This window comes from Stegodyphus dumicola, chromosome 9, assembly GCF_044657685.1.
Source record: "Stegodyphus dumicola isolate Sdum_Otavi_A_Nest chromosome 9, ASM4465768v1".
Classification (NCBI taxonomy): Eukaryota; Metazoa; Arthropoda; class Arachnida; order Araneae; family Eresidae; genus Stegodyphus; species Stegodyphus dumicola.
Window position 1 is genome coordinate 151994893 of NC_140776.1, and position 22522 is coordinate 152017414.

The 22522-nt window shown below is 32.8% G+C and overlaps 1 protein-coding gene across 2 annotated transcripts in view; it reads right to left on the reverse strand.

Annotated features, from left to right (window-relative positions):
• LOC118198764 (nose resistant to fluoxetine protein 6-like) overlaps positions 1-22522 on the reverse strand; it is a 73823-nt gene that overhangs the window by 34542 nt on the left and 16759 nt on the right. For both annotated transcript variants that reach the window (XR_015043117.1, XM_085824247.1), the window contains exons 5-8: positions 19417-19502; positions 16808-16984; positions 4178-4271; positions 70-162 (exon numbers count right to left, since the gene is read on the reverse strand). Coding sequence is in view for 1 of the 2 variants with exons in the window: in XM_085824247.1 (XP_085680373.1) it covers positions 70-162; positions 4178-4271; positions 16808-16984; positions 19417-19502 (450 nt within the window). In the remaining variant the exon portion in view is untranslated. The remainder of the gene's footprint in view (positions 1-69; positions 163-4177; positions 4272-16807; positions 16985-19416; positions 19503-22522) is intronic.

Sequence of the window (22522 nt, forward strand, 5' to 3'; positions counted from 1 at the left end):
AGTTTAAAGAATATAAAACATGCAATATTTTAAAATAAGAAAATTCTGCATTATTATTTTCCTACTTACCTCCACAATCGATGGAGCAAATACAAAGGTATGCTAAATGGATGCTTTTTCTGTATCACCAATATTGTAAATAAATAGCATGTCAGAAAACCTCTGTAATAAAACAAAAGCGTTTAAAGATTGATTTTCCTATGTAATGACTACAAATGCACGCTATGAGAAAAATCTAAGTGTGATCTTTAAAAACTCTAAGCTATTAAGTCATTTGTATTTCATACTAATAAATACGGGTAAGGTAAAATCAAGTTTTAGAGTTAAGCAATTGAATGACAGAGTTATGAAATTCCTTTACAGATTTACAGATTAAGATTCCTTTACAGAAGCATTCATTTTCATTCAGAAAAAAATATTTGCATGCAAATGTTGATATTTTTTTTCAGATAATTTGATGTTGACACCACACGCCTTCATTGTACGGCTTATTAAATTATACATATTTTTCTGCACTTCATTTAAACTTATGAACTCGAATTATTCTAACTTAATTAACCGATTTCTCAAGGCATGTTGAAAATGACATAAAAAATTGCAAATTTTAAAATTAAATATCCATATCGATTTTTGTCCGGAAGGGAGAAAAAATTTTTATAATTTTGTTTTTCTGTAACGATTATAAAAGTTTACAAAATATAATTATAAGAACCCAGCGATAGCAATAAGAGCTTTATTCATTATTTTTCGAAAGTATTTTTTTTAATTTGACATTACCAAAACATGAATGTATTCGTCATTTAAAATATTTCTGTAATGGAAAGTACAAGACTACGAACCACAATTGCGCAAGTAAAAGCCGAATAAGGGCTTTTAAGCCGGGTATAGAGGTGGACATACACTGGTGTGCAAAAATTAAGGACGAAGTCGAAAAATTAGCATATCAGCTGAACGAAGAGGCAGAGCGGACAGAAAGACCAATCAGGAGATTAAGGTGATGTACGGTAGCACATGCGCAGATATGCAGGTAGACGTAATGGGGGAGTGTCTGAGTAATATAAAGCATGTTGTCGGTGTAAGATCAGTATTTCTGGCAAAGAGATTGCATGCCGTATAGCAGTTAAAATCACACCGAGTTGCTGCCTCAGCGAGAAATGGCGAATAATCAATCTGTTAGACGACATCTGGATGCTTTTACCCGAGGTCGAATCATTGGGAAGTTGGAGGAAGGCCGCAGTGTGACAAGTGTGGCGGCAGAGTTCGGAATTGCTCACAGCATCGTTTCACGACTTTGGAGACAATTTCAAACTACAGGAACAGCTATCCGGGGGTTTAGTAGTGGTCTTCCACGAGGAACCACACCCGCAGATGACCGGTATATTACCTTACAGGCCAGAAGAAACAGGCGGTAGACAGCGGGAGAAATCGCTAGACACACGACACAGGCGACTGGACGACCGATATCGCGCTTTACCTTGGCCAGAAGACTGCACGGTGGTGGTCTGTTTGCACGACGCCCTGTACGGTGTGAACCTCTAACGCCTGCCCATCGGAGAAGGCGTTCTCTGTGGTGCCGGGAACACCGGAATTGGAGAGACAATGAATGGTACTCTTTACAGATGAGAGCAGATTCAGTATGAGTAGCGATTCTCATCGCATACTCATCTGGAGAGAGCGGGGAAGCCGCAATCATCCCTCGAACATCATTGAAAGGGACAGGTATGGAGGTGGCGGTGTTCTCGTTTGGGGAGGCATCATGCTTGGTAGTCGTACAGACCTTCACATCTTCGACGCAGGTTCAGTCAACGGGACCCGTTATTGTAACGAGATTCTTCTTCCATATGTGCGTCTTTTTAGAGGCGCTATGGGTCCGCAGTTCCTTTTCATGGACGACAATGCACAATGTCATCGCACAGTAGCTGCCGAACAGCTCTTAGAGAGTGAGGATATTGAACGTTTGGATTGGCCGGCACGATCTCCGGATCTCAATCCCATCGAGCATGTATGTGATTTTCTAGTCAGACGCTTGGCAGCTCGTACCTTACCACCAGTAACGATTCCGGAGCTTCGATTGGCGCTGCAAGACGAATGGGCAGCAATGCCTCAACAACTCATTGACACCCTCATTCTCAGCATGGGCAGACGCTGTGAAACCTGCCTAGCAGTCAGGGAGGATCATATTCCCTATTAAAGACCGGATGTTTCTTTCTGGACACCCATCACAGGGATGTTTCGGCCTTCAGTCGCATTGCGCTCCATGCTACTTTTTCAATAAAGCTTCTTTTTATCCCACTGATTTCTCTTTTAGTAAGTGTTGCTTACATTACTCATGTCCTTACGTATTGGGGATCTTACGGTATTAAATGTGTTGATTTGGAAAGTTTTTGTACAAAATTATATTGAAAAAACCGTCTTCTCGTCCTTAAGTTTTGCACACCAGTGTATATATATGTTTCGTACTACCGATTGCAATAAAAAAACGAGCTGCACAGCCAGATCTTATAGAAGTCCCATACACCAAAGTTTAAGGTTCTGAGGCTAATTATGCAAGATATATCTATCTACGTAAGTAGGTATGTACAGACGTCATGAAAAAAATCCCTTCCGAATCCATTTTAAATCCATTTTATAATCAGTTTCGGAGAAAAGAATCTTTTATTCTGTCCGTCCGTACAGGCGTCATGCAAAAAAATCTTCCAAATGAATTCTGTAAAAGTCAAAATGGATATTTCCGTTAAAATACGATACCCGAAATTTTTTGCGATTACAATACTTTCTTTACTTCGTGCAAGGAAGTAAAAACCAATTTCTCCATGCAGTAATCCAGGATCTTGATTCATTTAAACTGCTTTACAAATCGTTGCTACTCTCAGCTTTAAAACAAAGCATAATTGAATTAAACATTTTGATGTTTCCTAATGTTTTCAAATACTCATTTATTTCTTTTTAGTTAATAATTCGTATACACTTTGCGATTGGCGAATATACTAAAAGAACAAAAAATTTTGAACTATTTTTATGACTTCAAGCAATAACAATGTTTGCAATTGAAGATTTCAGCAATTTACATCTCAAATATAAATAGTATATAGAATATATATACATAGGTATGGAATGTTTAACGCTCTGTAAATCTAAACATTGATCAGCTGACTGCCTCGAAGTCACACGCATTTTTTATTCTTTACCTTTCCTATTATAAGATGTTTAAAGTTTGTAAAAATTTTTCAGAAGTATTAGTTTCTAATTTTTTAAATCTAAAATTTCTTAATTTCAGTTAATTTTTAGGTTGATCTTTCGATTATGGTGACTTGGCGATTTTTTGGCGAAAATTTGGCGACCAACCCTGCTACAACAACCTGCTAGTTTTTGTTTGAACGCCATTTTGTTTTCACGAAGTAAAAGCACTTTTTTTTTTAACTCAACATTTTTTTCCAACAATCTGCTAGCCGAATTACGCTTATGCTAGAACTAGGTGCGAAATTGGGAGAAAGTGCAGAATCGCAAACTGCTTGCCGCGTTTTTAAGAACTGCACATACACGGTATTCATGTACACGTAGACCTATTTTCACTTAAAAAAGCATCCCAGAATTGCACAAAAATGACATTGCGCACACTCTTGACTTTATCCATGTACACTGCTAAAGTCCTAGCTAGCAACCTTTATCGCCTTACCAAAATGTCGCCAAACTACCTGTTACCATACTCCAAAGATTAACGAATTTTTATTACCCAAATTTAAATACAAATTTCTGTATTAAACGTGAACAATAGTAAAAATACCATGTAACTTGGAAGACCAAACAATTAACATTTATTTTTTCTTCGATCAGTAGCTGAAAATATTGATTTGCAGACCAAAACACTGTTTTGTGATACATTTCACATAACATTTGAGTACAAAAATTTTCTTAATTCGATTTTTGATATTATTGCACATAAGTAAAAATTCTTCAGTACGCTTAAGTAAAAATCTTCAATCGCATTCACATAAAAAAAATCAAAATAATGTTGTGTTGTCAAATTAAGGATTTGGATATAAAAAAACAGCTTACTTTTCTTGAAAAAGTAATCCATTTTAAAAATCTGGCGTTTAATAAATTTTCCAGTAATTTGTGAAAATGAATTCAAAATATATTTTGCACTAAGATATACTGCACTCAAGTTTTCACTTACCCGAGAAAGAAAAATGTGTCTACCACTAGTGCTCCATTGACAATAGTTTGTGACATGAAGGTGCTCATGGAAGTTTTGAATTCCAAAGTGTTTTCTGTAGATTGAGCAAAGAAAAAAAGAATTAATTGTTTAATAGATATAATAAGTTATACAAAGTATTCGAAATAAAAACTACGAACTTAGTTTCCTTAAATATTGATCTCAGACAAATAACTTATACAGAGTATTCGAAATAAAGACCACGAACTTAGTTACCTTAAATATTGATTTCAGACAAAGAAGTTATACATTGACCTTAGACAAATGTATTCAGAGTATTCGAAATAAAGACTAGGAACTTAGTTACTTTAAATTTTGATCTCAGACAAATAAAGTACTCGAAATAAAGACTATGAACTTAGTTTCTTTAAGTACTGGCTTCAGACATGAGTTTCTCGTAACAAAAGGTCAAAACGTAAAGCTCAGAATTTTCTTTACCTTTTCAAAATCCGAGTTTGAAGGCCTCTGTAGATGTAAAGTTTAACGTTTTATGTGGAGTAAAATTCTGCAGAGTAAAATGTTCAGTTAGCTTCAGTTTCGTCTCCACTAAACTATGATAAATTAAACATAATATGAATTTTGCCTTTGCGTGTAATTTTGCAGAGTTATACAAATTAATATTTTCTAGGGCTGTTTATAAATTTAATAACGAATGCTAGCTTACCTAGGGTGGATCTATTAATCTCAGACACACAAACGTTTGATCCCTAAAATTTGTCAAAAAATCTTGAATTCCTATTGACAGTAGATACCGAAAAGTTGTCAAAACCAGTAAATTTCTTCTCCAATACTTCTGCGAACTTAATTAGCAAAATTTCCTGTATTACAGTTACTAAGATTTAAGGAAAACTAGCTTGAATTTTTGGGCTATCGGAAATATTTAAAAAAAAAATTAAATTTTACATTTAAAAAACTTTCCAATACATAATTTTGGAACTGTTCCCGAAAACTCCCCCCTCTTATTTTAAGAGACTTTGGAAGCATATGCTTAAGGTCAATATTTAAGGAAATAAAGTTTGTCGAACAACTTGTAAAATGTATAGGCACTGAATGCTTTAGAATTAAATAGAAAACAGTTTTTTTTTTTTTTTTTTTTTTTTTTTTCGTGAAACTACTTACAATGAGCATGGAATTTAAGTCATAAATATTTTTTGCAAGCAGATTCAAACACATTCAGAAATGATAACTTATGAAAGACAGAAAACAATAAATAAATAAATAAATAAATGATTGCCATTTATTACGAGATATTACTAATTTAAGGGAAAAACTCATAAAATATGTAAAATAACAGAATTATGTAAAAGGGGAAATTAAAATATATTCCATTTTGCTTCAGTTTTTGCATGAGTTAACATACATAAGTTTTTTACATAAATATTAAAACAGTTTGTGATATTCACTATTATGGTTAAGCCTGTAAGAGACTTCCCGTATTAAATGATCATTGTTTTTACTTATGTATTCGTGTATTATATACCTATGTTTACAATGAAAGCAAAAACCCGAAAAATAAGAACTAGTGTCAATATATTTATAAAGAGCTTAGTAAAAGAAAGTAACGAATATGGAAATATATTGTTGCAGATTAAGAAGAGATATATAAGTTGATTGAAAAGCTCAAGTTTAAGAATATCCGTAAGTTTACAAAAAGTCAAAATCATATAAGATGTATGGAAAAGATAAAAATGGAAAACAGTATGCATGCAACGAAGTAAGTCTAAAATTAACATTGCGTTGTGAGGATCAGCAACACATGCGTACTGTACTAGAATAAGAAAATTCGCATCTTTTCTCAAGCTAAAAAAAAAAAAAAAAAAGAGCTCAGTGTATGTTATGGAAAATAACGTGTTAGTTACTTATTTTATACAATCAGATGCGAACTCAATTTTAAGTTGTCAATTATTATTATTTAAAATTTATTGATTCTGTTATTCTAACGATGTCGTCGATTCTTTTATTTTTTCGGCTGCATGTAATGAAACAGCTATTGGCGTGAGTAAGAAGGCACATTTTCTATTTCTCTATCTTCATTTGAACTTATTATATTAGTTTAAAGCAATATTTACACTGATTTACACTTTTAAGCAATGCAAAACTTTTAGAAAAATGTTAATTTTAGAAAGATTTGAAAAACCTTGACTTAAAAATTGCAATCTTATTAATTTATAAACATAAAAGATGTAACTGTTTTTTTTTCCAAACACCAACTTTGAAAAAAGATATTTCAATGAAAATATGCCATTTAAGATAAAGAAATAATTTTTAAGCAATATAGAATAGACAAAGTTTCTATTTGTATCGATATTTTATGATCTAATGGAAAAAATTAAAAAATTTTTTTATTGAAAATATCTTTTTAATAGCGTTTCTCAGATTGATAATCGGTGTATACGAGCCAGTTTCCCTTAGAAAGTCCTCCACGAAAGGCATCCCTCCCCTTAGGCAGATAGCCCTAGAGTGCTTTGCCATAATTAAATACACCACACCAGATTGATAATCATTATACAAAGGGAAAATTCTGTTATTTAATATGCCTATTAAGTAACAGAATTTTGTTATTTATAGTTACAAATAGTTAATTATTATAGTAATGAATAATTAATTGCATTTAAAAAGCAATAATAAATATAGTAGAAATCTCAGGAATTTGCACCTGATATATCGAATGATCTTTAATGCATTTTATATTGTAAAACTTGTAGTAATAGACGGTGTTTATTCGGCAACTGTTTGAGGCAAGCTAATGAAGTATATTGCAAGTTTTCATTCAAATTCTCTTTGAACACTTACAGAAATATAAATTAGGTTTTCAATTTAGCGACGTTTGCATGCAAAGAGAAAAAAAGTTGCTTTAAAGTCTTCATGCCATATAGAACGAAGTACATTGAGCCCATTTTCCTCAAAGTACTCATTCGGTTTGGTTTGTTTTTTATTGTGTTGAACAATTTCTTTTGAGAGTTGCCTACGTTTTAACTGGTGGATAAGTAGGCCAGCGGCCGAGCGGTAAAAGCCACTGAACACTGGTAATTAAGTCCAGGGTTCGAGTCCTGGCGAACGGGCTGGCTGCATGGACGTTTCCGTGGTTTTGCTCATGTGTAACGTAGATACGAGGCAGTTTCCCTAAAAAAAAACCTCCACGGGGCATCCCTCCCTTTCCGTATAAGTGCCTAAGGACGAAGCACGTAATAAATTAAAAAAAAAAAAAAGGTAAGTTTGTAAAAGCAATCTTCAACATTTTCTTTCAACATTTTTTCAATCATTCGAAATTTAAATTTATGTTAAAATTGAAATGGACACCTAAATTCCATTCTTGATCCAAATTACTTGATATAAGCCTTTAGTTTTATTTCCATAAACTTGAGTGACAAATTTGCTGGATTGGCTAAAAAATTTGGGCTGCGCTTCCATTGCTAATACCATCTTAGAAAGAATCATTCAGTAAACTCTAGTTGTTAAAGCTTGTTTTAAGTTGTGATATTCTCCACTGTGTAATTCTAAGTTACAGTTGGATGTGAAGAATCTTAAAAACTTAAGCGAATGATCGCTGGAGTTCGTGAGACAGTAAAACAAAACTTGGAAAAGGTTAAAAGACCCTTTATTATTCCAATTAAAGTTTAACAAACTCCGACCTGAAGTTGCAAAGGGTGTCCCAAAATTAACGCAAGATTTTTATTTGGCCGCATTTTTGCATTACGTTGTTGGCAATCCTGAAAGAAGAACAGTTTTGTTAGCATTTAATTAGTTCCTTTATTAAAAACATATTCCGTCAAACATTAATTGTTAAACACTTGCTTTATTCAGAAACATTACCGTCAACCTTACTGCTCAAAAAACTTACAGTTCAAAAATATTATCGTTCTGAAAAAAAAAACTGTTGTTGCCAATCGGGAAAATACATTTTAAATAAAATTAATACGTTGCGTTTACATTCGGGCATCCTGACTTAGTTACGACCTCGGAACATTAAGAACTTATATTTAAAAAAATTAAATCTGCAATATTAATGTTTATAGTTCGAAAGTCTTTAGCTGTCATATAGATTCAGCGTCGTTTTCTATTCTTTTTCCGTGTCCTAGTTTTAGTAATATGCGGCGTGTTGTTATCGTTATCCCCAGTAACAGTAATGTCATCACCATCATCATCGTCTTCTTCTGATTCAGCTTGACACTGCCATGACTTTAATTGGCTCACATGAGCGTCGTACTAAAGAAATGTCCTTTCATCTTCTCTTCTAATTAAGTCACTCTATAGGTATCACTTGGTAAAACTTCTGTAACTACCAAAGGTCCTCGATACTTTTGTTGTGTTTTGGTTGATTCTCCAGTTGATTTAGGTACTCTTCTCATAACTACTATTTCTCCTCGTTCGAATGTTAAAGAATTACTTTTCTTCTTGTCATAATTTGCTTTCATTTTCATCTGCATATCTTCAATTCTCTTTCTAGCTTCATTCTGTAAGATTACTGGATTCTCCCATTCATCTGCGTCTGCATTTGTAATCATCCTCATCAATCCGTCGTTAAATTTTGGTGAATAACCGTGAAGCATTTCGAAAGGAGTTTTATTTGTAGTCTTATTTATCATATTGTTTAAATTTCTTTCGCATCCCTTAATCTTTTTGTCCCAGTCTCTCTGATTCGGATTTTCCATACTCGTTTTAATCGTAGCCAAAATTGTTTGATTTGCTCTTTCCACCATTCCATTACCACTTGGATGTTGAGTTGAATTGAGTGTATGACTGATTCCATTATTTTGACAGTACTCTCGAAATTCCTTCGCTGTGAAACATGTTCCTCTATCGCTGATAATTTTTTCTGGTAACCCAAAATCATCTACAAAACTCTTCAATGCAACTAACACATACTTGGTTGCAATACTTTTCATAGGATATAAGCGTGTAAATCTCGTAAAATTATCAATTATTACAAATAATTCTGTATTTCCTCTTGAACGTTTTACGAATGATCCTAAATGATCTATATGTATAATTGCAAAAGGTCTTCTACCAGGTCTAATTGGATGCAGTACTCCTTGTTTCTTACCACTAGGCATTTTATTTACTAGGCATTCGAAACACATCGAAATGTGACGCATAATATATCGTTTCATTCCTTTAAACCAGTATGATTCCTTTATTTTGGCAACAGTTCTGTCTGCTGAAAAATGTCCCAAAAGATCGTGAAATTTTACTACAATACCTTTTCTCATCGATTTAGGTATGACATATAACAATTTCTCCTTTTCCTGATCTTTCACTTTACGAAACAATCGATTATTCTTCAAGACGTAATTTTCAGTTACATATTTCTCTGCATTCGTTCTATCATTTATCTTTTTCTTTAAAATGTCTATTAATTTGCGTAATTCTGGATCTGAATGCTGAATCATAAGAATTTGTTCATCTATCGTTAGCGTTAAACAAACCTCCAAGTTGTTTTCAATTATAAAGTTTCTTCTGGCTGATCAACTGGCGATCGGCTCAATGCATCTATGTGACTCATTCTTTTGCCTTGCCTGTGCTTTATTTCAAGATTGTATTCCTGGATCAGATTACTCCACCTTGCTATCTGAGGATTTGAAGTTTTCTTCGCGTTTAAATAAACTAAAGCTTGGCAGTCTGTAATTACCGTAAATCGGATTCCAACTAAAAATTGTCGAAGTCGTGTCAAAGTCCAAACTATAGCCATTAATTCTAATTTGCTTGAATGATAATTCTTTTCTGTTTCTGTTGTCCCTTTACTTACACAATAAACTAAATGCCACTTTCTATCTTCACCTTTTTGCAACAGCATTCCTGCCAGCCCTTTGTTGCTCGCGTCTGTGTGCACTTCAGTCTCTGCTTCGGGATTATATAATGCTAGTATTGGTTCATTAGTTAAGTGATCCTTTAAAGTACTGAATGCTTCTTGCTGATCTTCGTTCCAACGAAATGTTTCATCCTTTCTCGTCAGTCTCGTTAGCGGCTCAGCTTACTCTGCGTATTTCGGTACAAACCTTCTAAAGAAACTTGTAAGACCTAAAAATTGTTTAACTTCATGTTCATTGGTTGGTTTAGGAAAGTTTAATATGGCTCGTACTTTTCTTGGTCCAGGTTGCATACCATTTGATTTTATTAGAAATCCCAAATACTGAACTTCATCTTTTCCAAATTCACATTTTGTCAGTTTCAATGTCAGCATTGCTTCTCTCAATCTATCAAACACTTTCCTAAGTTTTTCCATCATTTCTTCCCAAGATTTAGCCGGAATTAATATGTCGTCCAAATAGCACAAAACTTCTTTACTAAGCAATGGACCTAAAACTTGATTCATATGTCCCTGAAATTCTGCAGGTGCATTAGCTAACCCAAAGATCATACCTTCAAATTGACCAGTATCATCTGGAGTGATGAAAGCTGTTTTCAGTTTCGCTTCTTCAGTTAAAGGAATCTGCAAATATCCATGAGCTAAGTCCAATGTAGTGAAAACTTTACACTTACTAAGACATTCAAGAAGATCATCTATCCTAGGGAATGGAAATTTATCTTTAACAGTTTGCGAATTCAACTTTCTATAATCTATCACTAATCGTAATTCACTTGTTTTTTTCTTTACGAGTAAAACTGGACTAGCATACGGAGATCTTGTTTCAGTAACAATTCCATATTTCTTCCATTCATTTATTATCTTCTTTATAGAAGCACGCTCTTCGGCATTGGTTTTATACGACTTCATGCAAATAGGCTTACTCCCTTCAATTTCTTTAATATCCATTTTTGTTAAGTTTGTACACCCTAATTCCTCCATATTTAATGCAAAACAATCTCGATACTCATTTATCAAATGTAAAACTTCCTGTTTTCTCTCTGGCGTAATATTGTTATTAACTTTAATTTCTTCTAAAGTAATCGGTCTCCTAGACTTCTTAATTTCATTTATTATCAGTATTTCCTTTTGACTTGAATTTTCAGTTTTCTGATCTGAACTTGGTTCAACTAATTCTGCTACTTCCGCTCTACCGATACATTGATTCTTTTTCAAAATTAGTTTTCGATCGCTTTAGTTAGTGACTGGTATCACTGTTTCTCCCTGTATTACTTCCAACTCATCTGAGCCCAACTCATCATGAGCCCAACTCATCTTCCGATCCACTTATTAAAACATAACCGTTATTTATTTCATCAGTTTTATTAGATACCTGAATTCTGGTTCACGGATAAATTATTTTTAACATTTGTCAAGTCTGGATTCTTAGACGTACACCTTTTAAAAGTATGACCCTTTTCATTACATTTCCTGCAAATAATTTCTTTTTTAGGCTGAGGACAATCCGTCGCTATATGTCCATAATCATTACAATTGAAGCATTTCGGCTCACCCTTTTCATTGCGGATGCCAGGATTATATTCCCTTTTCCTTTCGTCTGTTTTATAAAATTTATTTCTCAGATTGTATTTATTATCAAAACTGTTTTTAAAATCCACTTTGAAATTACCATCTGTCTGCAAGGAATCTTAACATTTCTTTGTCTTGAATACTGATTATAGGATCCTTCATAAAATTTAGAACCAGATTTGGGCTTAAAATTATGCCTAAAAGTTTTCTTTTCTACTCGAAATACTTTTATCCCTGCCCGAATATTTTCATATTCATCTAGTTTTTCAGCCAACTCTTCAGGATTAATGAATTTAGACCAATCATCAATGAAATGGTCTCGGATAGCAGCAGGGACCGTCTTCTTTAATTGATCAGTAATAATAAGTTGTTCTTAAGAATCAAAATATGTTACATTTAATCCAGCAAGCCACTCTTCAAAATAATTTTTTAATTCAAACGTGAAGTCCTTCCACGTATTACGCAACGTTTTAATATGATCAACGAACTTTTGCCGAAACTGTTCAGGGCTTAACTTAAATTTTCTCAGTAGCAGTTGTTTAACGTGCTTATAGTCGTTAACTTTCTCTTCTGATTCACGGGCAATTAATTGAGTTATTTCATAAGGCAATAGACCCAACAGCTGAGAAACCCAGTTTTGTTCTTCTAACCCAATACGTCGTGCCTGTCTCTCAAATAAAACTGAATAAAAACTTATATCACCTTCATTCAAATCATACTTATGCATTAATTTACTCATATCACAAATATTACTTCTACTAACATTAGAAGAAACAGAATCATTTACATTACTACTTCTGATTTCTGCTTCTATTTTCAATTTTTCAAGTTCAAAAGTTCTTTGCTTATCTCTTTCTATAATTTCCATTTCAAATGCTCTTTGCTTATCTTTTTCTATAATTTCCATTTCAAATGCTCTTTGCTTATCTTTTTCTAAAATTTCTAACTTTTCCCTGTCTAAACGATCATTTATAATTCTATCTAGCATTTGTTTAGTAAAGTCTTCGTTATAATTCTTACTATTCAAAATCATATCTCTTAAGCCTACAATTTTAATATCAGAAGGGACATCTACATCAAGTTCCAAAGCAAGTTCTTTTAAATCACATTTTTTGCCTCTTGCCAAATAAGCCATCCTAGACTTCAATTTTCAAATACTAATACAATAATTATACTTAAGTTCTTTCCGTTTAATACTTAGACATAACATAAACAGTTTATAAATTCACGTACCTTTCTACTTTCAGTTTTGGCGAGCTTCCGCATTCAGTTTAGGTTTAGCGTACGTTAAGGCAATACGTTGTTAAATCTAGATAATAATTCTAGTTTATCCCACTTCTGAAATGTTAGCATTTAATTAGTTCCTTTATTAAAAACACATTCCGTCAAACATTAATTGTTAAACACTTACTTTATTCAGAAACATTACCGTCAACCTTACTGCTCAAAAAACTTACAGTTCAAAAATATTATCGTTCTGAAAAAAAAAACTGTTCTTGCCAATCGGGAAAATACATTTTAAATAAAATTAATACGTTGCGTTTACAGTTTGAAGGCCGATATTTTACGGTTAGTGAAAATGGAGCGTTATACGATACAACAACGTGTCTTCATTATTGAACAATATTTTTAAAATAATGAAAGTCTGACTGCCGCAGTTCGAAAATTTTATACAAAATATGGTAAAAATAGTGTTTTAACCTCGTCAAGTGTGAAAAGATTAATTGAAAAATTCGTGGAGACTGATCAGTTGGAGACGCTAAACACACCGGTCGTCCCAAAACTAGCCGTTCAAATGTCAATATTGAAGCAGTGCGTGAGAGTGTTGGTGAAAATCTAGGAACATCAATTCGGCATCGTGGACAAGAATTGCAAATTTCAAGAAGCTCTCTACAGCATATACTTACGAAAGATCTGTGTGTTTATGCTTACAAAATTCAATTAACACAACAACTGAAGCCTAATGACCATGAACAGCAAAGAGAGTTCGTGGAATGGATTATTAATCATCAAAAAGTGGATGCTGGTTTTTCGAGCTAAATAATCCTAAGCGACGAAGCACATTTTCACCTCGATGACTTTGCTAATCACCAAAATTGCCGTGTTTGGGGTTCGTAGAACCCACGTGTGATTAGCGAAAAAAAATGCCCCCCCAACGTGTCACTGGTGCGGATGTTGGGCAGGAGGCATCATCGGACCATATATTTTTGAGAATGAGGCTGGTCAAGCAGATGGTGCTCGATATCGCGACATGATAACACAGTTCTTTCTACCGAAATTGGATGATATTGATGTGGCCAATATGTGGTTTCAACAAGATGGTGCCGCATGCTATACAGCCAATGAAACAATTCAATTACTGCATGAGACATTTCCAGATCGTGTAATCTCTCATTTCGATGATTAGAATTGCCCCCCTAGATCATGTGATTTAACACCATTAGATTTTTTCTTATGGGATTATTCGAAGTAAAAGGTCTATGTGAACAATTCTACAACCACACGTGCATTACAAGAGGAAATTAAACGCTGCATCAACGAAATTCAGCCACAATTATGCAGAAAGGTCAGGAAACATTTCGACAAAAGGGTGCGTATGTGACAGCAAAGCCGTGGAGGCCATTTGCCCGATGTGTTATTCCATAAATAACTCTATCCTATGTACTTTATGATTAAAAAATAAATATCTAAAGACTAAAAACTCTCTTTTATATTGAATTCAAATCTTGCGTTAATTTGGGGACACCCTTTACAATAAAGCCGACACTTGGGCTTGAATTTAAGAGACTTAGAACTAAACTAAACTAATCTTAACTAAAGAGATATAGCCGAAGGTATCAAAATTCTAACAGAGTTGGCCCCTTAACGCTAATTGACTGCGAAGCTATAAAGGGCCTAAAGTACGGCCGAGCGTGATAATAGCTTACGAGAGAGTACCCTAAAAAGGCAGACGCGTGCTAGCCAGAATATCTGGTATCTCTCTCACTAAGACAATAGAACTTCGGGGTTAAATACCGCTCTTCCTCATTAGCTTTCAGACGTGATTCTAAAACTACGTTCTGGCCGGAAGTGGTAAGTTGAAATTAAGAAGCAATAAGAAAGGAAGATCAACTCAAAATTTAACTGTTAATAAAATTAACATAATCCTTACATAGTATTTAAAATCCAGTAAACAAATAATCTATGTAAGTTCAAAATTTTCTGTATAATGATTCAAGTGCTTAGCTAATGAGTAGGCACGAGCGCAATTATTTAAAAAGGTACAAATTATGTTGTAAGGTTTCTAAGTTCACTTTGGAATTCTAAGTTAATGTTGGAAGTGAGGAACCTAGGAACTGATAAGCGAATAATCGCTAGAGTTCGATGACAGGAAACAACAAGAGAGAACGGTAAATAACTCTTTTTTATTTCGATAAGATTTAACAAAACTCCGCCTGGGAGTATACAAATAAAGTCCGCACTTTGGACTTGAACTTAAAAGACTAAGAATTAAACTAAAACTAAGATTAACTAACTAAGTATAGCCAAAGCTATCAAGGTTCAATGAGAATTGGCCCCTTAACTTATTTTACTACGAAGCTTAGCAAGGGCCTCAGTACGGCCGAGCGTAAAAATAGCTTTGAGAGAGAGAGCGGCCAAAAGGGCAGACGCGCGTAGTTCAGAAACTCTGTTTCTCTCTTCGTCTCAGTAAGTAACTTCGTGGTTTAAATACCGCTCCTTCTCATTAAATATTCATCAAATTTCAAAACTACGTTCTGGCCGGAAGTGGTAAGTTGAAGTTAAGAATTTGACAGGAAAGGAACTTAAAATTTAACTGTTAATAAAATTAACATAATTCTTACAATGTTTAGCTGACCGGTTCAACAGCTGCAGTGTACACAAATTAAAATAGTTACTGCACTATTTTAAATTCTTATAAACTTCCTTTGCCGTTTCATCAGATCTGCTGGGAAAGAATCCACTTTTAAAATTTTCACTTCTGAAAATTAAAATTTCAAACTATGCAATAGTTTCTTTTAGTTACTTTTTGTAACGTTTGCAGGTGCATTTCAAAAAATATATATATCCTGTTTTTTAGCAATATCTATCTCACTTAAACTTCGTGTCTTATCTTTCTTATTTTATAAGAGGACAAAATAAAGAAGTAACAAAATTACTTAAAAATTTAAATATTTATTTAATATTAAACTTTTAGTATTTGGAAGTGTTAAAATAATTACTACTTTTTTTCCTTCTTCATTTGGCAAGGTTTTGAGATTTCAGCAGTTTTAGTTTCTACGTGACTCAAATGCTTGTTGTTAGCCTTCGTTTTGTTTGAAAAATGTTTGCATTTCATTAACGATTTTGTTTTCGCAACAGCAGTATGGAAAACGTCCAGCATGATAATTTCTGCTGGGAACTGTCAAATATCTTTGAGACTATCACCTTACATGGCAGATGGCTGTTTTTTCAATAGCGATCAGAAGTTGTTTAACACGTCTAATGCTTTAAACAATTTTTTTTTTCGGTAAAATGAAGATGAAGATAAGTGTACTTGTTTACTGAGTAAGAACTTTCAGCAGGTGGTAGATCCATGCAGAGTTATTTACAACTTGAAACATACCGCACTATAAGTTGGTATCACCCATTCATCAATCATCATTTAAGCGTGGGATGCCAGTTTAAAATGAAATAAATAGAGCAAAGGGAATGAAGAGTTGAGCGTTGACTTCTGTACAGAAGGACATTGTACCAAAACCTGATTACTATTCATATAACATAAAAATATTAAAAAAATATATCCAAAATTAATTACTAATTTATCATAATTCATTACTAATTTATCATAAATTTTAAGATGCAACATGGCTCATGTAAACTACAACTCGAAAATTTAGTAGATTAAAATTAATTTATTACTCATAAAAGTAATATTTTATTTCTGTGTAATGAAGTTTAAAGTTATTAATAACGCACAAATTTTCACATTAAAAGATAAATGACTTAATTATTTTAGTTAATGAAAAGAAAGGAATTAATTACGGCATTCATTAGCATTATAATTTCGTATAGGAAAGACGAAGATTTAGTGATCATCAAAAGAACACTTCCTATTCATTAAAAAGTATTAGAGACAAAGAGTTATTTTAGCCATCTCTTACTGCATTGTGTAACACACTTTACCACAACATAAACCATAACCAAATATAATAATGAATTAATTCGAGGATACTCACTGAACATAAACACAGATCGACTGTGGAATATGTAAATATGTCCTAAAACCACCCAAAACATGCTGAGAGCTCGAATTCCGTGTAGGCAGCGTAGAGATTCAGACGATGTCTTCACGTTGACTAGTTTCTTAAAATTGGTTATTAAAGAAAAGGCAAACAGAACCTGGAAACCTTTGTCTACAAAGAGATTAAAATTTATGTCTTAGAAACTCTGCATGAAAATGGACAAATTATTATGCAATGAATAATTACAAATATTTAGATATGAGAGTATGATCATTCTAGACAAAAGAAGCATCTTTTTTTACTTGAAACTTTAACTATAACTGCAATCAATAGTGAAAAGTAAAAATAAAATTGGATTTTTAACCAGTTGAGCAAAAGGTCTGCTTCAGAAATAGACTGCATTGAATTTGTTAGGAATTTCTATTGGATATAATTTGCTGCCATTTTATTTTTTTTATTATTTATTAGCTTTACTTTTTTGACTTTTAACGGCTTTTTATGAAGCGAAAAACGTCAATAGATTAGGTTTTTCCATTTTACGTTACGTTTAGTTACATTACGTTTACTACTAAAGCATATGAATGTTACATAATGGTGCGCTAATTAGGCCTGGCTGCCAATCCATATGGTATAAGATCTTTAATTTATTGTCCACGAAGATTGATAAATTTCCAATTTTCAATGGAAATTTATCAACCTGCGTGGAAATAAATAATAAAAAATAAAGATCTTAGCATAAGATCTTTACTTTTTTAATAACTCTAATATATAATATATATCACTTCAGGTGAGAGACACACATATTTTTTAAAAACATTACATTACTATTTTAACTAATAAAGAGGCTCTGAAAGTCGTGTAGCATCATGTAACAGTCATGTAGTGAAACATTTCTGAATTCACCTAAGAGTAAGAGCTTTAAAATTATTCATTAAAATCTTCGAGGCTTAAGTTTTTTGCTATATATTTTGATTGCACAGATATTTTAGCAAACTTTAGCACAGATATTTTAGCGAAACTAAAATATCTGTATATAAAAAATACAGATTCAAAGAAGATCAGTAAATTAAATTCATTTTTGGTAAATAGTATTTTATGTTTTCCACTTATCGAATAGTAGTAGAATTTTGCAATATTTATAAGATTTTTTTTTCTGGCAAAAAAAAAAAAAAAATATTTTGATGGCGAAAGGGCTTCTGCATGGTAAAGCTAAATTTTGGTTACTTTTTTAAAACTCGAAGTTATTCTTAAAAGTAAATGTGTGTAATCTAATGTCTTTATTACTTACTTTATTGTATGCAAACTAATTTTAAATTTCAGTTCATCCGCTCTGTTTCTCTTCTCAGCTCGATATTCGCCTTTTAAAGAAACTTTGAGAACACGTAAGTTAGTTTGCAGAATAACTTAGATACAGATATTAAATTACTATCTGATATATTAAGTACTCATTTGACTTCATTCGAATTTTCATTCAAATTGATCCAATCGGATAAATTCTCACTCAATTAGTCGTGCTGACAGCATACCTGCCAGCGTGACTATGAATAAGAAAACTGTCAGCAAGGCGAATTGAATAAAAGATCATTAAATACCATTGCCTGCTGAAATGGACCCCCGTTGATAAGCCAGTATTACCGACACAAAGATTAGGCGGGAAAGTTCCCTGCAATATCTATGGCATGCTGAAATAAATTATTAACATCTGAATGTAATCAGTATCCAAAAGAAATATGTTCGCCTCAGATAAGTCTCATACTTTGTCAGTTGAAACTGAAATTTGTGTTAAATTTAATTTAAGGTATAAGGTTTATTTTATTTTAATTAACATTATATTTCTTATGTTTTATCTTTCTCATCACTCATCTACTCATTTACAGAAGTTAAAAAGAAAGTGAGTTTAAAAAACCAGAGGATTCTAAGTTTAGAGAGAGAATTTTGAAAACTTGATCTAAGAACTTAATTTCTCTGATGAAGTGCTTCTATAGTTTTTGGTTAATGAGCGTTTACAAATAAACGTCAGAACGCACACTAACATAGGAGGCAGGTTCATAGTGTTCAATACTTGATCTGTAAGTAATTTAAGCTACTAATGGCGCCTGTGTTAGTAGGCAGCAGCATTAGTTAAATGTTATTGATCTCCTTAATTATGAGTACAGACTGAAATATGAATAAAATTTTAGCTCGTTGTTATTAATTTGCTTTGTAAGACTTAAAATAAAGATAGGACGAAAATTTTACTGGCAGTGTAGTGAAATTATTCATCATTTAAATTAAGTGCAAGTGGAGTGAAACATTATGAAGTATGAGAGTCACCTTAAGTGCACTTAAGGTGCTCTCACAAGTCAGCTAATCTAGTCCTCACTAAGCCCAGTTACTCTAGGGTCTATATCAGTTTATTCAACATTGAGTTTGATTTAATTTAACCTTAAGAGAAAGGTCATTAACAGAAGACTTAGTTTAAAATTAAGTTGCTTGTTTCTCAGAGTATTGAAGAAACAATAAGCTAAATATTAAAACATTTTAACCGTAAGCTAAATATTAAATTTAGTACATCAAAGGAGCATAGGTTTTACAGTTAAATAATAAGATAGAGATATACTTACGTCGGAGGTTCATTTTGTAATAGTAGGATAATATCTCCACCAATGAACTCAGAAGCACTAGCAAAACTAGGAAACTGCACGTGCATCTGGGTAAAAAAAAATTACATTCATCACATAAACAAATTACATAACTAGAAATTTAACATTTTTATATTCTGATTAGATATATCATTAATCACCTATGTATCACAGAATATTCACCTATAAAAGGCAAGCCTCAATTGAGAAGAGGTAAGGCACGGGTGAACAAAAATTTAAAACTGGTTTGAATAAAGTAAAGCAGTCTTTACAAAGTTTTTCTAAACTCAAAGCTCGATCATTTCAGTAAAATTAAATGAGATTTAACACATCTTTTTGTTCAACTTAAGCCGCTACTGACAAAATTCTATATTCGGTATTCTCACTCAATATTTTACTGAAGGCACATATTGATACCTTGTAGAGACATTAGGTAATTTTGGAAGCAGGCAAGATGAAGAATGAGCAAACGCCTTCGCCGGGAATCGAACCACGGACCTCTGGAATACCGGCCAAGCGTGCAGAACCACTACACCACGAAGGCACGCTAAAAATGCGGGAGAAAGGCCTTATATACTTTCCCTTTTAAAGGGCGACTGGGGTTTTTAGGGGACCCAATCGCCAAATTCTGGGTGAGGAGAATCATCATCCAACACCCTTTTAGGTCGGGCGCCACTGTAGAAACATTAGGTATTTTTTGAAGCAGGCAAGATGAAAAATAAGCAAACGCCTTCGCCGGGAATCGAACCCGGACCTCTGGAATACCGGCCCAGCGTGCAGAACGACTACACCACGAAGAGACGCTAGGAAGGCGGGAGAAATACCTTAGAACCTTGCCAAATGAAGGAGGAAAGAAAGTATTAACTATTTTAACTCTTAAAATATTAAAAGTTTAATATTAAAATAATTTAACACCATTTCAAATAACTGCATAGATTTTGTTTAATTTGTAAAAGGTTTGATTGTGCGAATTTTTTCAGTTTTTATCATTAGATGTATTCATCTCACTTTACTAACAACTGATATATTCTTTCTAACAGAAATTATCTTGAACAAAAGGAGTTCGCATTTAAAATTTAAAGCATGCTGCTATTATTATTGAAACAATAACTTGCAAATATAATAAAATTACAAAAATTATTATTATTCTAAAGTGTTTTATTAACTCGGAAAGTAAATTAAATAACTGAGTAAACAAATTAGAAATAATTAAAGAGTTTAAAAGCTAAATTACTCATGCAGAAAAATTAAGGCGAACTCTTAAAATACAGAAGTATATTAAACTTGGGCATTTAGAGTGGATTCTTGGTATCCTAAATTTCTTTTTAAAAAGTATAAATTTCACGTAAAAAAATAGTTTAAATAAATGTACTTGTCGGAGATTTTTAAAGGAATGGCACTTAAGGAAATTATCTGCAGAAAATTTTGTTCTTATTTAATTTCAAATTTATAAGATCTGAGTTATTCTGCAGTTTTTACAGCCTAGTATTTTTCATTTTGAAAATTCCATAATATGAAGCAGTTAGCAAAGAAGAATTTCGAAATTTCAAATGACACAGCCAGTATTGCTTTTACCCAAATCTTCGGGGGACGTATAATTTGTTTTTCTTTTCTTTGTTTCTCTCTAAATCTCTATTAGGTTAACTTTATTATATTAATTTCATTGATAGAAAAGTAGTGTACTATGAGGAGTAATAGGAAAAGAATTCCATTCCTAATTTCTCTCCTTTCATTTGAATTATTTCTGGATATCATTGCGTTAATTTATGCTTCTTATTAGTAAGACAAATACAGTTTTCCATGTTAGGTTATGGGTGGACCTTAACGTAACAAAAAATTGGCTGTTTTTATCTCGTATGCATTCAATAACTAATCAATTCAATGATGCATGAGTTAAAATACCAGATTATCTGAATATTTATCGAGATTTGAATAAAGTAAAAATATCAGAAGTTTTCTTACTCTCCTCAAAGAATTGTACATAAGAGAATTTTCCGATTTAATATGCCGATATAGATGTAATATGTCAATACACAGAGTAAACGTTAATACAGCAAATATCCAAGGAGAGAAATATTAACATGATAAGGTTATAACTTTTTAATAGGCTGAGAAATTTTTCACTTTATTGATTAGTATCAGCACAATTATGTCACTTTTTGCCATTATTTTCCTCCCATATCATTTTAACCGCTGAGATTTGTTTCCGTAGCTTATGTACATTAGTGCTTAAGAATTAACTTTATAGTTTTTTTGTGTAAAATACAAATTAAATAATTACTTAAATCCAAATTTTCTGAAACATTCTGCTTGAAACTATGACTAATTTAAAAAGAAATAGATTTGAGACGGTTTTCACCTGAATCTCCTTTAAAAGTAATCAAAAACGGCTGAAAACGTACCAACTAATAGTAATACAAAAATTGCTTTTTTTCATTTAAAAATATTTATTAAAGTACCCCCACTCAACTAGCGTGAAAACAAATCTCTACAATATGGCGCTAGTTTTTATTATACAAATTATTATATACCTTGCGCAAGAGACTGACCTTGATATCGAACAGTTGGTTCTGCAATCTCAAAAAGATCGCTTGAGCTAGAGTTTCGTTCATCTCCGAATTACATACTTAAAATATTTCTCAGTTTACTGTATAACTTATATGAGTAGCATTTAAGACATTTGTTTCAATACTTAGTAAATAATTTCAACAGCAGGTGACCCTTACCTTAGGCTCGTGAGAGAGTGCTTATCGAAATATGACAAGTGAGATTGATGGATGATCGTTACCTTGTCGTAAGAATTTGTTCCCAACTTTGTAAAACCAAAAAATGACACTTAACTTCATTGACATGCTATTTGTGCTTACAAGATATTCAGTTTTTTTTAAAAAAAGTGCTAGGTGTTGAAACAAGACAAATTAAGTACGAGATGGCATAGTCATTGCCCTTTGGCTTTATGAACTTGGCAAGGAGAGCAAGATTGACTCTGTCGTTGGTAAGAGCCTTGAGCACCATACAGAAAACCAGAAGACCATCAATGAGCAGCCGCACCATCATTACAACTTTCGGCAATAGATGCTCCATCGAT